Below are 12,557 nucleotides of genomic sequence, written 5' to 3' on the forward strand. Positions count from 1 at the left end.
TTTTATACGTATTATCTTTTTATTCTTTAAATTCCTTTTCCTGTTTTTATTTCATTTTTAATGTATTTTATATCTTTTATGTATCATCCTGATTCTGACTTTTAATGCATTTTAAATATTGCGGTAAAATTCTCTGTTTTTACTGTTATTTCTATTACTTATGTTCTATTTTTATTATTATTCTTTATGTAAAGCACTTTGAATTACCATTGTGTATGAAATGTGCTATACAAATAAAATTGCCTTGCCTTGCCTTGCCTAATAAAACATTTACTAACACACTAAGTAACTATTACTGTATGTGTCTAAATAATAAGATGTATAAATGAATGTTTAAATAGTTTATTAATCATTTACTTACACTTACTAAATGAACTACTGACAACTCCTAAATAACTGGTTTGTAAATAATGTAATATTTAATTTAGAAATGATAAATTGATCATTAATAAAGTATGAAAATAAAAATTATTAAACACATTATAGATATGCTTATAAATCAAGAATAAAGCAATTATAGCTGTATTTATAAACTACTTACTAATGTCTATTAATGCTTTATAAGTGATGAAATAACTATTAACTAATGCTTAACTAATGCTTCATAGTGTGCAGTTATTATAAAGTCTTACCGAATTTTCATTTTTGGGTAAATTAGCCCTTTAAATGTCCAGCGCCATTTATAAGAATTCAGGTCTTCTCGGGTCCATTTGGAAAAAGCACATTTATTTTAAATTACCCGAGACCAGAGGCCACTAATACCGACCCGACCCGTGTCAGAGGCACTCATCAAAATCTCGGGTTGGCTCTCGGGTTTTCAGATCAAAGTTGACCCATAAAGACCTCTACACAGTATTACATTCACAAATTATGTTTTATAAACGTAGTTCAGGAGGAACAAGTCAAATAAGATACCCAATCATTTCATCATCTTAACCATTACGTCATCTCAACCAGTTGTCAACAATCTGTAATCAACGTATCTACACAATCGGCATGAGTTCAGGCCTGTATATAATCACAGTCAAACTCACCCAAGGATCCTCGACAGTTTCCAGCATTTGGTCCCGCCCTAAGTTCCTAACATGTCTGAAGTCGCGTCCGATGAAGAATCTTTCATCCTCGAGGAATCTTTGCCACAATCCTCTGGCCTTAAGAACAATTTTTCTCCAATCCAACGGCATTATTTCGGAGGGGCGTCAGCCCAAACAAACGGGTCCCTGCATGCCAAAACGCCGAGGCCTGTCACCACGTCCGAATCATCCGCGATATCCTTCTGTGTATTTCCATACTCTGGCCCATTCAATCATTACTGTCATAGAAAAATGACAATAAGGCAGCCGAGCACCAAGCTCGAGTCTCGGGCAATGCCGCCTCTTCCCGCGACGGAACGGGCCTTCTTCCAGCGCCAGGCCGCCGCAGCAGGCCTTCAGTAAACCCGGAGCCGTGCCGCAGCGCAGATCCAGTTCCCAGCCGGCTCACACTTTCCACTCCATCGGCTCAACCCCGCAAGAAGCACAGTTTAAATCCTTCTCGTCTTCTTTCCTGAATTTTCAGTCATTCCATCTGGATCAATGTTGATCGGGGGATTGTTTCTGTGACTTGCCGTTATAAATTACTGTGCCGCTTCCTTGCGGTTAAACACGCAAACAGTGGCTCATATATCACGTTCAGTTTGCATGCTGAATCACTATGAAACTCGGAACTTATTGTCATCGCTGTTCTGCGATTTATCAACAAATCGCTTGGAAACTTAAAGTAATAGTATGCATTTCTGTAACTTCAACCCACAGCTTCACTATTGAGACGAGGCACAGACTGGTAGGACAAATTCTTAAAATCGTTCTTTTGCTGATGCATTTAAATAAATTTTACCGTTCCTATTCATCTGTATGTTCATCTATATTTAGAACTAGCAGAAACCTGCAAGTAACGTAACGAACCATAGACAAATAACCAGTGAATAAACTGTTATGTTGTATGTTCCTATGCAGTTTGATAAAGCATGGAATTTGATTTGAGCAATTTGAGTACCAGGTCTGGATAAGTATTGGGAAATAGAACTAAAAAGTAAACAAATAAATTTGATTAAATAAAAAAAAAAAAATTAATGCTTGTTGAACACAATTGAATAAATCCAAGTTGCACATTTTTATTATGCAAAGCTCTCTTTTTACAAGCTAGTCTCTTTTGATCTTTACTAAATGAAGGTGCACGTGACTCAAACCAGCAACAGTTAAAAGAACAAACGATCATCTAAATCAGTCTGTAGCCTACTTTGCTGTTTGATGATTGTTCAACATCAATCAATTACAGTACAAACTGTAAACGACAGTATGGTATCAAACAATCGTGCCAGAGGTGAATATATGCAGGTTATAAAGCATTTTAGGCTTATTAATAAAAATTAATAATCGACTTCTCAGCCTTGCACAGTTTTGCTGAACTCAAACTGAATTTATGGGCTTTAACTTAAATACAGTTCATTTCTAGGCCTCACCACATAAGGAAAAATAGGATATTTTTTTATTTGTTTCCATCTTCATAGATGGTCCAAACTGTTCTAAACAGGAACTGCTATCTTTGCTCAGCTATCTTCATGATGCACATAATCCCGCAGGTCGCTTTTTCATCTCCTCTCTCTTGCTTCTTCGATTCATGCACTAGAAGACAGGCGTCAGGCCGCAGTGAGCCTGGGCTGGGCCCCAGATTCCCCACTCTCCTCCTCCCTCCGCCTAGCCACACACCGCAGTTTCCCAGGTGCCACACCACATACAGCTCTCTTCGCCCTCTTGGCGAATGCCTTCCCTCCTAGTATGAGGATGCCTCCGCTAGCAGAGCAAGCTCCGCTGTTTCAGCCATTTCATCCCACCGTCTCTTACCCTATCCATTGTCTGTGGCCTGTAGATGTTAGCGTGAGGATGCCTCCGCTAATAGCGCAGGCCCGGTCATCAGTCTCAAACTCTCTTTTTGTCTTTGGTCTACAGCTCAACCACGGACCTTAGCGTGAGGCTGCCTCCGCTAGCGGCGCAGGCCCAGATGCCATATTTTACTCCCCAGTTTCCCTCTTTTCTACACTTCTTGTTCCTCCCCAGGCTCCAGGGACTGACCCAAGCGTGAGGTTGCCTCCGCTGGCGGCGCAGGCCCAGAAGCCTTATTGGACTCCCAGCTTCCCTCTTTTCTACACTTCTTGTTCCTCCCCAGGCTCCAGGGACTGACCCAAGCGTGAGGTTGCCTCCGCTAGCGGCGCAGGCCCAGAGGCCTTATTGGACTCCCAGCTTCCCTCTTTTCTACACTTCTTGTTCCTCCCTAGGTTCCAGGGGCCAGCCCGAGCATGAGGCTGCCTCTGCAAGCGGCCTCGTTCCCAGCCATTCCTCCAGCCTGCCTTTCCTGATTTTCTCTTCTCAACATTACTTTATTTATATCATGTAAACAGCATTAAGAACCTCCAAGCTCCCAGCAGACCACTTTTCCCAGCAGACCACTTTTCCAGTAATTCGTTCCCCATAGGAGTAACAACCACAGCTGCTCAATAAGGCCTTTCCCAGCATCAGATTCAAACACTTGGTCACTGGTCATAAGAAGCTTTTAAGAACTACATCAAACTGTTTCCACATTAAAGAAGCCTAACAACGCTTATCAGCTAGGTTTTCAGCTCCAGCTCATATTCTCACACATACCCACAAGCCATATCAAACTCAACTAATACCATCATTCCAATAAAATGGGAATGATCTCATTGCTAGTGCAGCGATGTCACCTCGGCTCCCGCAGGAGCTCAATTCTTCTGGCACTTCTCTCCACTGCCACAGCAGTGATGTCCCCTCGGCTCCCGCAGATCATTTCTTCTGGCTAATTTCTCCACTGCCGCAGCAGTGATGTCACCTCGGCTCCCACAGGGGCTCAGTTTCTCTGGCTTTTTCTCTCCACTGCCGCAGCAGTGATGTCACTTCGGCTCCCACAGATCAGTTCTTCTAGCTAATTTCTCCACTGCCGCAGCAGTGATGTTGCCTCGGCTCCCGCAGATCAGTTCTTCTGGCTAATTTCTCCACTGCCGCAGCAGTGATGTCACCCCCGTTCCCGCAGGAGCCCAGCTCTGCCCAAACTCGCCCTCATCCAATGTTGCAAGAAATCTCCCGGTCTTCAAACTAACCCTCTAAACAGATGATTCAAACCACCCAGTCAAATCAGTCAAACTTCAATCTGACACCATGAGTATTGAGCTCCCATAAGAACCTCAGAAACAGTATACATTTTCTATTCTCGTTCAACTATGGCTGGGCTTATCCGTCCGATCGCTGCGAGTATTGAACTCCCGTCAGACTGCGCGAAAGCCCTCCCAGTTGAAAATAGCTAAACGTTTTGCGTTTATGCCATCAGGGGCTTACCCGTCCATTCGCAGTGAGTATTGAACTCCCGTCGGACGCCATGAGAGCCTCCCAATCCAAAATAACTAACGCTAACCTCACTGCCAGCGGGGGCTTACCCGTCCGATTGCTGCGAGTATTGAACTCCTGTCGGATGCCACAAGAGCCCTTACCAAACATTAACCCCTCTGCCAGCGGGGGGGCTTACCCGTCCGATCGCAGCGAGTATTGAACTCCCGTCGGACGCCGCTAGAACCCTCCCAATCTAAAATAACTAAACATTCACCCCATGCCAACCGTGGCTTACCCGTCCGATCGCAGTGAGTATCGAACTCCCGTCGGACACCACACGAGCCTCCAATCTAAAATTACTAAACGTCCACCCCACCATCAGCGGGGGGGCTTACCCGTCCAATCACAGCGAGTATTGAACTCCCGTTGGACGCTGCTAGAACCCTCCCAATCTAAAATAACTAAACATTCACCCCATGCCAACAGGGGCTTACCCGTCTGATCGCAGTGAGTATTGAACTCCCGTCGGATGCCGCAAGAGCCCCCCAATTACTAAACGTCCTCCCCACCGTCAGCTGGGGCTTACCCGTCCGATCGCAGTGAGTATTGAACTCCCGTCAGACACCTAAAGGGGCCCCCTCAGCTGAAGCTACCCTTCTAGTCGCCGCAAGTAACGAACTCCTGTCGGATGCTGCAGACGCCCCCAGCCAAAACATCTAAACCTTATCTTAGTTTGCTGGTCAAAGAGGTTCATATTCATTGGTTCGCTGTGAGTATTGAACTCCCATCAGATAGAACCCTCCCAATCCGGCAGACAGCTTTCTCCTTGCAAACATCAGCCTTATTTCTATATTTTTGGGGGGTTACAGTTCCCGGCTGCTGTCCGTAGCCAACATTTTGCATTTTTGGGGGGTACTCTGTGTTCGGGCCGATTACCGAGCTCGGAGCCGTCTCCCCGGACAGCACGCCAAATACGTTTACCAATTAATTTACCTGACTTATTTGTAAGTGTGAACTCGTGAATCATATTAAAATTATTTTTTTTAAACTACTTAAAAAAAAAAAAAAAAAAGTAATTATCCCACAACAACTTTTTTTTAATTTATTTTGATATCAGTCGATAGTTTTTTAATCATGTGGGTCCAGATTGTCTTATTTTATTTTTATTTTTTATTTTTTTTAGCAATAGCTTGATTGCAAAGCGGTACAATCCCATGCTGGAGACTGTAATTAATAATGGATAAAATGCTTGGGCAACTAATATCAACACCATCCTTTAAGGAACTGCGTCACTGAGGCAAGATGCACGGTTTGAATGGAGAATAATATTTTTGATATTGGAAAGTGACACTAGGTCATACTGACAAAAGCACAGCCCAGTTACATCTATTAAACTCAGATTTGAAACCAAGGTAAAAAAAAAAAAAAAAGAAAGAAAAAAGCTAGCTCTTATCCCATTATCTTTCCCAACAAAAAAAATTCACAAATAAATCACGTTTTCTGTAAAGGAGTCAAGCTAAGCTTGTCTGTGATAATAAAATCTTACACATTGTTCATTTACATATAAGGTTGTATTTATAGGGAAAGTTTAAGAGCAGTTGAACTGAATTCCTCATTTACGTTTCCTGAGGTCTTTTGTAGAATTAAAGAAATCCACATCAACACATAATGCCTTTCATTGCTGGAGTTTATTAAAGTTTATAGTTGATTTGTTCCAGTTGTAGATTTAAAGTGACCCAAAACAAAGAAGAAGAAAATAATTAATGAGATTACACAAAACAACAGCCATATATCCTGTTACAATATATACCATGATTTACTAAGTTACAGAGTTAACAGAAGAAGAGAAACCCAAAACCTTAATTTGATTTTGTTTCTGAGAAACACTGTAATGTTTCTTCAAAGGTCTAAGACACACGTTTGATCTTCATGCTGATGGATTTCAAACCAACAGCGTAATTGCTCTTATAGTGGTACCAAACATTTCCAATGGCGAAAATGGTGGGATCTTCTCCCCATAAATACACACCATTGGGGTTTGCATGGTGACAGGCTGCGTACCAAAATGCCCCGAGAAACGATTTTGCACAGTTATTTCCCCAGGTGTCTTGGTCTTTGTCAAAAGTGGAGAACTTCATACCATTGTGCAAGGTCAAAGAGTCACCTGCAGAGAAGAAGAGCATCATTGAGGACATCAGGGGCACATTTTCTGAAGTGAGTGTGAATTTTTTTAATATGAATGAAAGTGTCCTATACCTGCTCCTCCATCCTTGAACCCTGAAACAAGCAGTTTATACCCGTCAGTTTCACAATCCACAGAGAAGGACGAGTACTGAGCAAAAACTTTTTTTCCGGTGAAGTCCTCCAGATCCACTCTCAGCATGTACTTCCTGTTACGTGACAGCTGGTACATGTTCTCCAGCCCTGTTCACACACAAACACACATGAAGAACATGTTCAACCAAACACATGATCATCCACACAAACGGACACTCACTGTGAGATCTTACCCAGCCAGTATTCGCTCTCCACATTCCCAAATCCTCTCTTGTACTGATTCCACGGCCGATAGAAATTCACACTGCCGTCCATTCTCCTCTGAAACACCTGTGATGGGTTTATATAGAAGATATGATTCATAATGTATGTTCTGATGTGTGTTTAATGATCTACAGTCACATTCATACCGTCCATCCTCCTTTATCTTCATCTTTCCCATCTGAGATCATGTCACAGTAAACCCAGACAGGAAAGCCACTCCCTGGATAGATGGAGTAAATCCCACTGACTGTTTGTCCTGCTTTATAAAGGTCAGAACAGTCGACCGGCGTGCTTTCATCAGTACTGCATCCGCTCACCAGAACAACAGAGAGAAGAACCACTAGAAACACCATCATCTACATGAGACAGAGAGAGAAATATATGAACATCACACTGAAAACCATCTCTAGAAATGTTGTTGATGAACTTACTGCCATCTTCTCAGTCTCTCCTCAGTAGATCACAGCAGGGATCTGTTTAATCTAGACAAAAAAAAATTCTTAAAGTTGTATAAATGTCTGAATGTTTTCTGAGGTAAGTGACGAGTAAAACAGTAAATCACCATTTGTGTTGTTGAGTCTGACAGACACTCTTTATATATCTGTCAGATTTCCATGCTCCTCCTCTGTGTCACAGAAGAAATTTACTTAATGAACACCCACATTTTGGATGCAATTAAAAAAGGCATCTGTCATCCTCAATGCAAATTATATATGCAGTGTATTGTATTTTATCTATTCAGTAAATCTCACTGAATCTGGGTGATTTAGTTTAGAGCTACAATTTGTAGTTTCGATTAAATCCATCATGTTTATTATTTTGAATGTAAATGTAAATGTGGTCTCTCTCATAATGTGCCTTAGATTTCATGAATTTTCCATGTGTTGTTTGCTGTTTTTTCAGTGCCTTCAGTGCTTGGCCCCAAATTCTTCTTCTTCTTCCTTTTCTTTAATGGAAGTCTATGGCAGAACTGTTTGGTCAAAAATTGTGAAAACTGGCACATAGAAAGAGGAGAGTCTGAACATTGATCAGGGCACATTTTTCCTCTGATTCCAGCACTCATTCTAAGTCAGATGCATACCATGTTTACAGTTTCCAGCAGATAAAATATTAGACCGTTTTCAGTTTGAATCAAATGTTTTTTCCTCTTGTCTTCTCCTACAAATTCTGACCAATCTTCAACAAACTCCTGCCCGCTCCAGCAAAATTCTCCCATTCCCACCAGAAACATTCATGTTTTGTCCCATCCCTGCCCACAGGTAAAATTATACATGGGTTATTTTCAGTACGTCCATGAAATAGTTTCAAGTTAGGCCACCTAGCAACAACCTTCATCCCAGCATAAATGTTCCAGATAAATTATTTGTTGTTACAGCATCTACATTTAGAATTTACTTTAAGATCCTCCTTTTCGCATGTAGTCAGTCGTATTATTGGTTTTACAGAAACAAAAGGATCTGCAACACATATCTGCATATATATCTGCAACAGTTTGCAATATAGAAATTAAACTTTAAAAGCTAAAAGCAATTTCTGTTACGTAGTCAGTAATTCTGCAAATTCCATTTTAAATCACTTTGCCAAAAATAATCACCATAAAGCTACATATGAGATTGGTGCAGACTTTGCTCAGGCACTGTAATCGCTGCAGCTGTATTTTATCAATTCTTTGCAAAACGTACAAATAAATCCATACGTTTATATACAGTAAGTCATACTGCACATCCGGACCAGATATTTTCCCTAAAAACACAAAGGATTAATGAGGGGGAAATACAAATGCTGTTTCCCTCCTTCAGCACATCCTGGACAAACATGGTCTCATCAAACAGACTCAGTTAAACAAAAGATTAAATCTTGTCGATTTAATATAGACTGATGTTTGATTTTGATGTTTGTTGCCTTGGAAGATCAGCTGACTGCCATGACCCAGGGTACAACACATTGTTTCTCTTCTCAAGTTAAAGACGTTTTTCTTGAGAGCTCACAGAAGATTTTACCAGAGATACGGCATTTTCAGTTCCCAGCATACCTTGCATGAAACTGGATGAAAAGAGTAAATGTCTATTAGAGTGAGATACTGTAAGAAAATCAGAGACATGTTGCTGTTTAATGTTGTGTCATGAAGGGGTTTGGACAGGATCCTGTCCATTATACCTTTAAACAGAGTATATTTGATAATAAACATGCAGAAAGGTGTGTGAGGGTTCAGTTGTCTTTTATTTATTTATTTACATCACAGATTAAGAAACTGTTGTGACACCAGTGACATCTCAAAATAGTTATGAAAATCGTTCACACAAATACCAATTACACACCAATTACAAATTTAAATGATTCATGTTTAAAATCCCTTTTATGTGCTGAACAGTATAGGGTCATTATGAACAGAATACATTTATATTTTATAAATGGTTTATAATACTCTGAAATAATTGAGTGGCTGAAATGTTTTTTTAATTGCTTTGGTGCAGTTTTCAGAAGAAATTTTCAAAACTCTTAGTACTAATATCACAACAGATCATCAAAAGTACACTTTTTCCTAACATTTCAGCATGTTTTCAATTCTGTTAGTACAATACACAAAATCACAAAGTATCCTTTTCACTACACAAAATAAGTGTTTCATCTATATAAATATTTTATTCACATTAACCATCTTTCAAAAAGCTTATACTTTCAAACTTTTCATTTGCATCTCTTTTCATTCAGTTTAATACATTTTGTCCCCTTGGAATTATACACTGTAAAAAATTGCGGCCAAATTTCGACAGTAACATGCTGTTTTCCATTAAACCAGTAATATACCATAGAAAACAGTGCATTCTGGGTAATATTTGATGTTTTCGAGAAAGTAGCCTATAGCAATATACCGTGAATTAACAGCACTCAAAGTCGACACTCCGAGGCTCACACCCTATACACTCATTCCCTATTCCCTACATTAGTTCACTAATATAGTCCACTTGACAGAGTGAATGAAAACACATGTGTGAATTCAGAAACTGATGAACACCTGCTGTTAACAAGCAAATCACTGAAGGAAAGAGAAACAAGAACAGAAAAAAAGATTAAATCAACTAAAAATTAAAAAGACATTAAATCTCTCAAGATCTGATTAAACAACTGGACTCATTGGACTCATTGTATGCTTACCTCAAGGACTCTAGTTATACTCACCGTCTCCACTCCAGCATGTTCCCAGTCTCCTCCTGTGATCCCGTCTCCATGTGTGTCTTCAAGCATCGTCTCTGCTCTGCTTCACTCTCTGGTTCGCTACCAGCCACGATCTCCACTCCTGCAACACAAAGGACAGTATTACCATCCCGTTATCATCTACCAAAGTTTTTTTTTCGCACATTACTCACCTGCTTCACTGTTTTACTCTGCTGTCAGTCCAATAAACATCACCTACCTGTATTCTGTTGTCTCCGTCCCTTCTGTTTGTAACACTAAACTAGGTTATTTTTTTCATTATGGAATCCATGTGATTTCACTGATTCTTGATGTCACTTGATGTTTATCTTAATGATGCCATAGTTCAAACATTTTTGTAAATGATGAGTTTAAAAATCCTTTACTGATTGCTTTTGCACTGCTTGATATTAAGCTGTAGTATCTCAATGTTGCCAATATAAAATTACATTTATTTAAAAAAATTATTTAAATTTCAGATAATGGTTAAGACACTGGACAAGTTCAGTGAACCAAGCATTACATGATTATTATAATCAAAACATATCCAACAACACCTGAGCACATTTTTTTTTTTTTTTTTTTTTACAGTATTTTACTATAAATTCACAGGACAATTTTTTACAGTAATGGCAACCACTATTACCATAAAATCAAGGAAAAAACTGTAATGTTCTGTAAAACGTAACAGTCAGATTTTCTAAATGAAACAATTTCACCGAAATATTAGTGAAAGTTAATAGGAAAAGTTATGTGAAGTCAATAATTGCTTTATTTAAAGGCAGTAACTGCAGTTGCTGATACATTACTGGCAACCACTGCTGCCAGTAGATTACTATTATTTTACAGCACAATTTTTTACAATGAGGTTCTATCTGACATTTTTGTCAATATTGAGTTATTCACATATTCTTATTCTGTGACAACTTTACATTATGTGATTTTTTTTTTTTTTTTTTATGATTTATTTTGTGTACATTTTGGGACTTTTTATTTAGGAAACAAAACAAAGTTCTGTCTAAAAAGTAGAATGGAATGCAGAAATTTTGAAGCTCAATAACTCAAAACTACTCAGAATGCAGATCCTTATAATTCCAAAGGGAATGATTTGTCTATTATTTAATACATCTGATCTTAATGGTTAATCAATGAATCATTTGTTACATCTATAGATTTCTATAGTTCTAGAACTTTAGCTACACCGAGATGGCGCCGGTGTGCATGGCAAGCTGTCTGTCTCGCAGCACCTCGTTTGTTTCGTTTGTCTTTCGTTGGCCCTGCTGGGCTCTCTGTGTCCTCTTGTTCTCATTTCTCGTTTACGATCGACAGACTCTTTTAGACAAAACTAAAACAGAGTATATATATACGCGACACTAACCTGGGATGTACCATCGACAATATACATGGGAGTCCTGTGTACGACACCCCGGATTTCCTTCAGCAATGGCCGCTAGAGACTGCACCGAGAAGGCGCCAGAAAAGATGGGGCAAACGCAGCGGATTGGTTGTCAGACTAAAGATCTGGCTACGCGATGGCGTCGCCGCAAACGGGCCCTTGAGGCATTATCCAGGCCAATATGCGTTCATGGCAAGGCCGTCCCACTCATCTCACTGGCTAAAATACATCAAATTAGCCTCCTTGGCCTCTCCCGACCCCACCGACCTCCCTCCGAAGGAACTTTGCCCACGTCTTATAACTCGACGCCACTCTGGAGGAGTAAATAGCTCGAACCTCCAATTCCTGTGGAAATCTAACGACTCAGAAACGCCACGCTCCCCGACAATGATGTTACTAAATGCTCAATCCCTGGTAAATAAAACATTCATTCTAAATGAGTTTATATCAACGCGGAAATTGGACTTCTTGTTTGTTACCGAAACATGGGTAAAAGTAGGGGATCAAAGCCCTTTTACCAATTGACTATTGTTTTTATAGCTCTCCCCGCCTCTCTGGTAGAGGAGGTGGTTTAGCTATTATTGCCAGGGAATGTTATAAACAGAAATGTCAGATACTTTCATCCACCTCTTACTCAAGCTTTGAGGCACAGATTTTGCTATTTGACTGGTCCGCTCCAACTGTTTTAGCACTATTATATCGACCACCTCACTTATCCAAAGGTTTTAATGAGGAATTTTCTGAGTTTGTTGGAGACCTTATTACTAAATATGAACGGATCCTTCTATTAGGTGATTTTAACATACATCTGTGCTGCCCTTCCAAACCTCTCACATCTGAATTCCAGAATATTATTGACTCTTTTAATTTGACACAATGGGTTAAACATCCCACACATATCCAAGGACATACATCGGATTTAATTCTATCCTCTGGACTGACTATCACCGACACTGAAATTATTGAAACTTTAATCTCTGATCATTTTCCCATTGCTTTTAAACTGGACTTTCCCTCGACTTCAGTCTTATATAGATGATAATCAC

At 39.9% G+C, this 12,557-nt stretch overlaps 2 protein-coding genes across 2 annotated transcripts in view; both read right to left on the reverse strand.

The window, feature by feature from the left end:
- The window catches only part of LOC125271165 (microfibril-associated glycoprotein 4-like), a 69,955-nt gene extending 62,478 nt beyond the window's left edge, over positions 1-7,477 (reverse strand). Inside the window, exon 1 of the mRNA XM_048195165.1 lies at positions 7,352-7,477. Within this exon, the coding sequence (XP_048051122.1) occupies positions 7,352-7,357 (6 nt within the window). The 5' untranslated portion in view covers positions 7,358-7,477. The remainder of the gene's footprint in view (positions 1-7,351) is intronic.
- LOC125271159 (microfibril-associated glycoprotein 4-like) lies at positions 6,049-7,489 on the reverse strand. The gene is made up of 5 exons (XM_048195157.1): positions 7,352-7,489; positions 7,067-7,276; positions 6,890-6,986; positions 6,636-6,803; positions 6,049-6,543 (listed from the first exon to the last, which is right to left on the reverse strand). The coding sequence occupies exons 1-5, from the start codon at positions 7,355-7,357 to the stop codon at positions 6,287-6,289; spliced, it is 738 nt and encodes a 245-aa protein (XP_048051114.1). The 5' UTR covers positions 7,358-7,489; the 3' UTR covers positions 6,049-6,286.
- Between the last annotated feature and the right edge of the window lie 5,068 nt (positions 7,490-12,557).

This window comes from Megalobrama amblycephala, linkage group LG7, assembly GCF_018812025.1.
Source record: "Megalobrama amblycephala isolate DHTTF-2021 linkage group LG7, ASM1881202v1, whole genome shotgun sequence".
Taxonomy (NCBI): Eukaryota; Metazoa; Chordata; class Actinopteri; order Cypriniformes; family Xenocyprididae; genus Megalobrama; species Megalobrama amblycephala.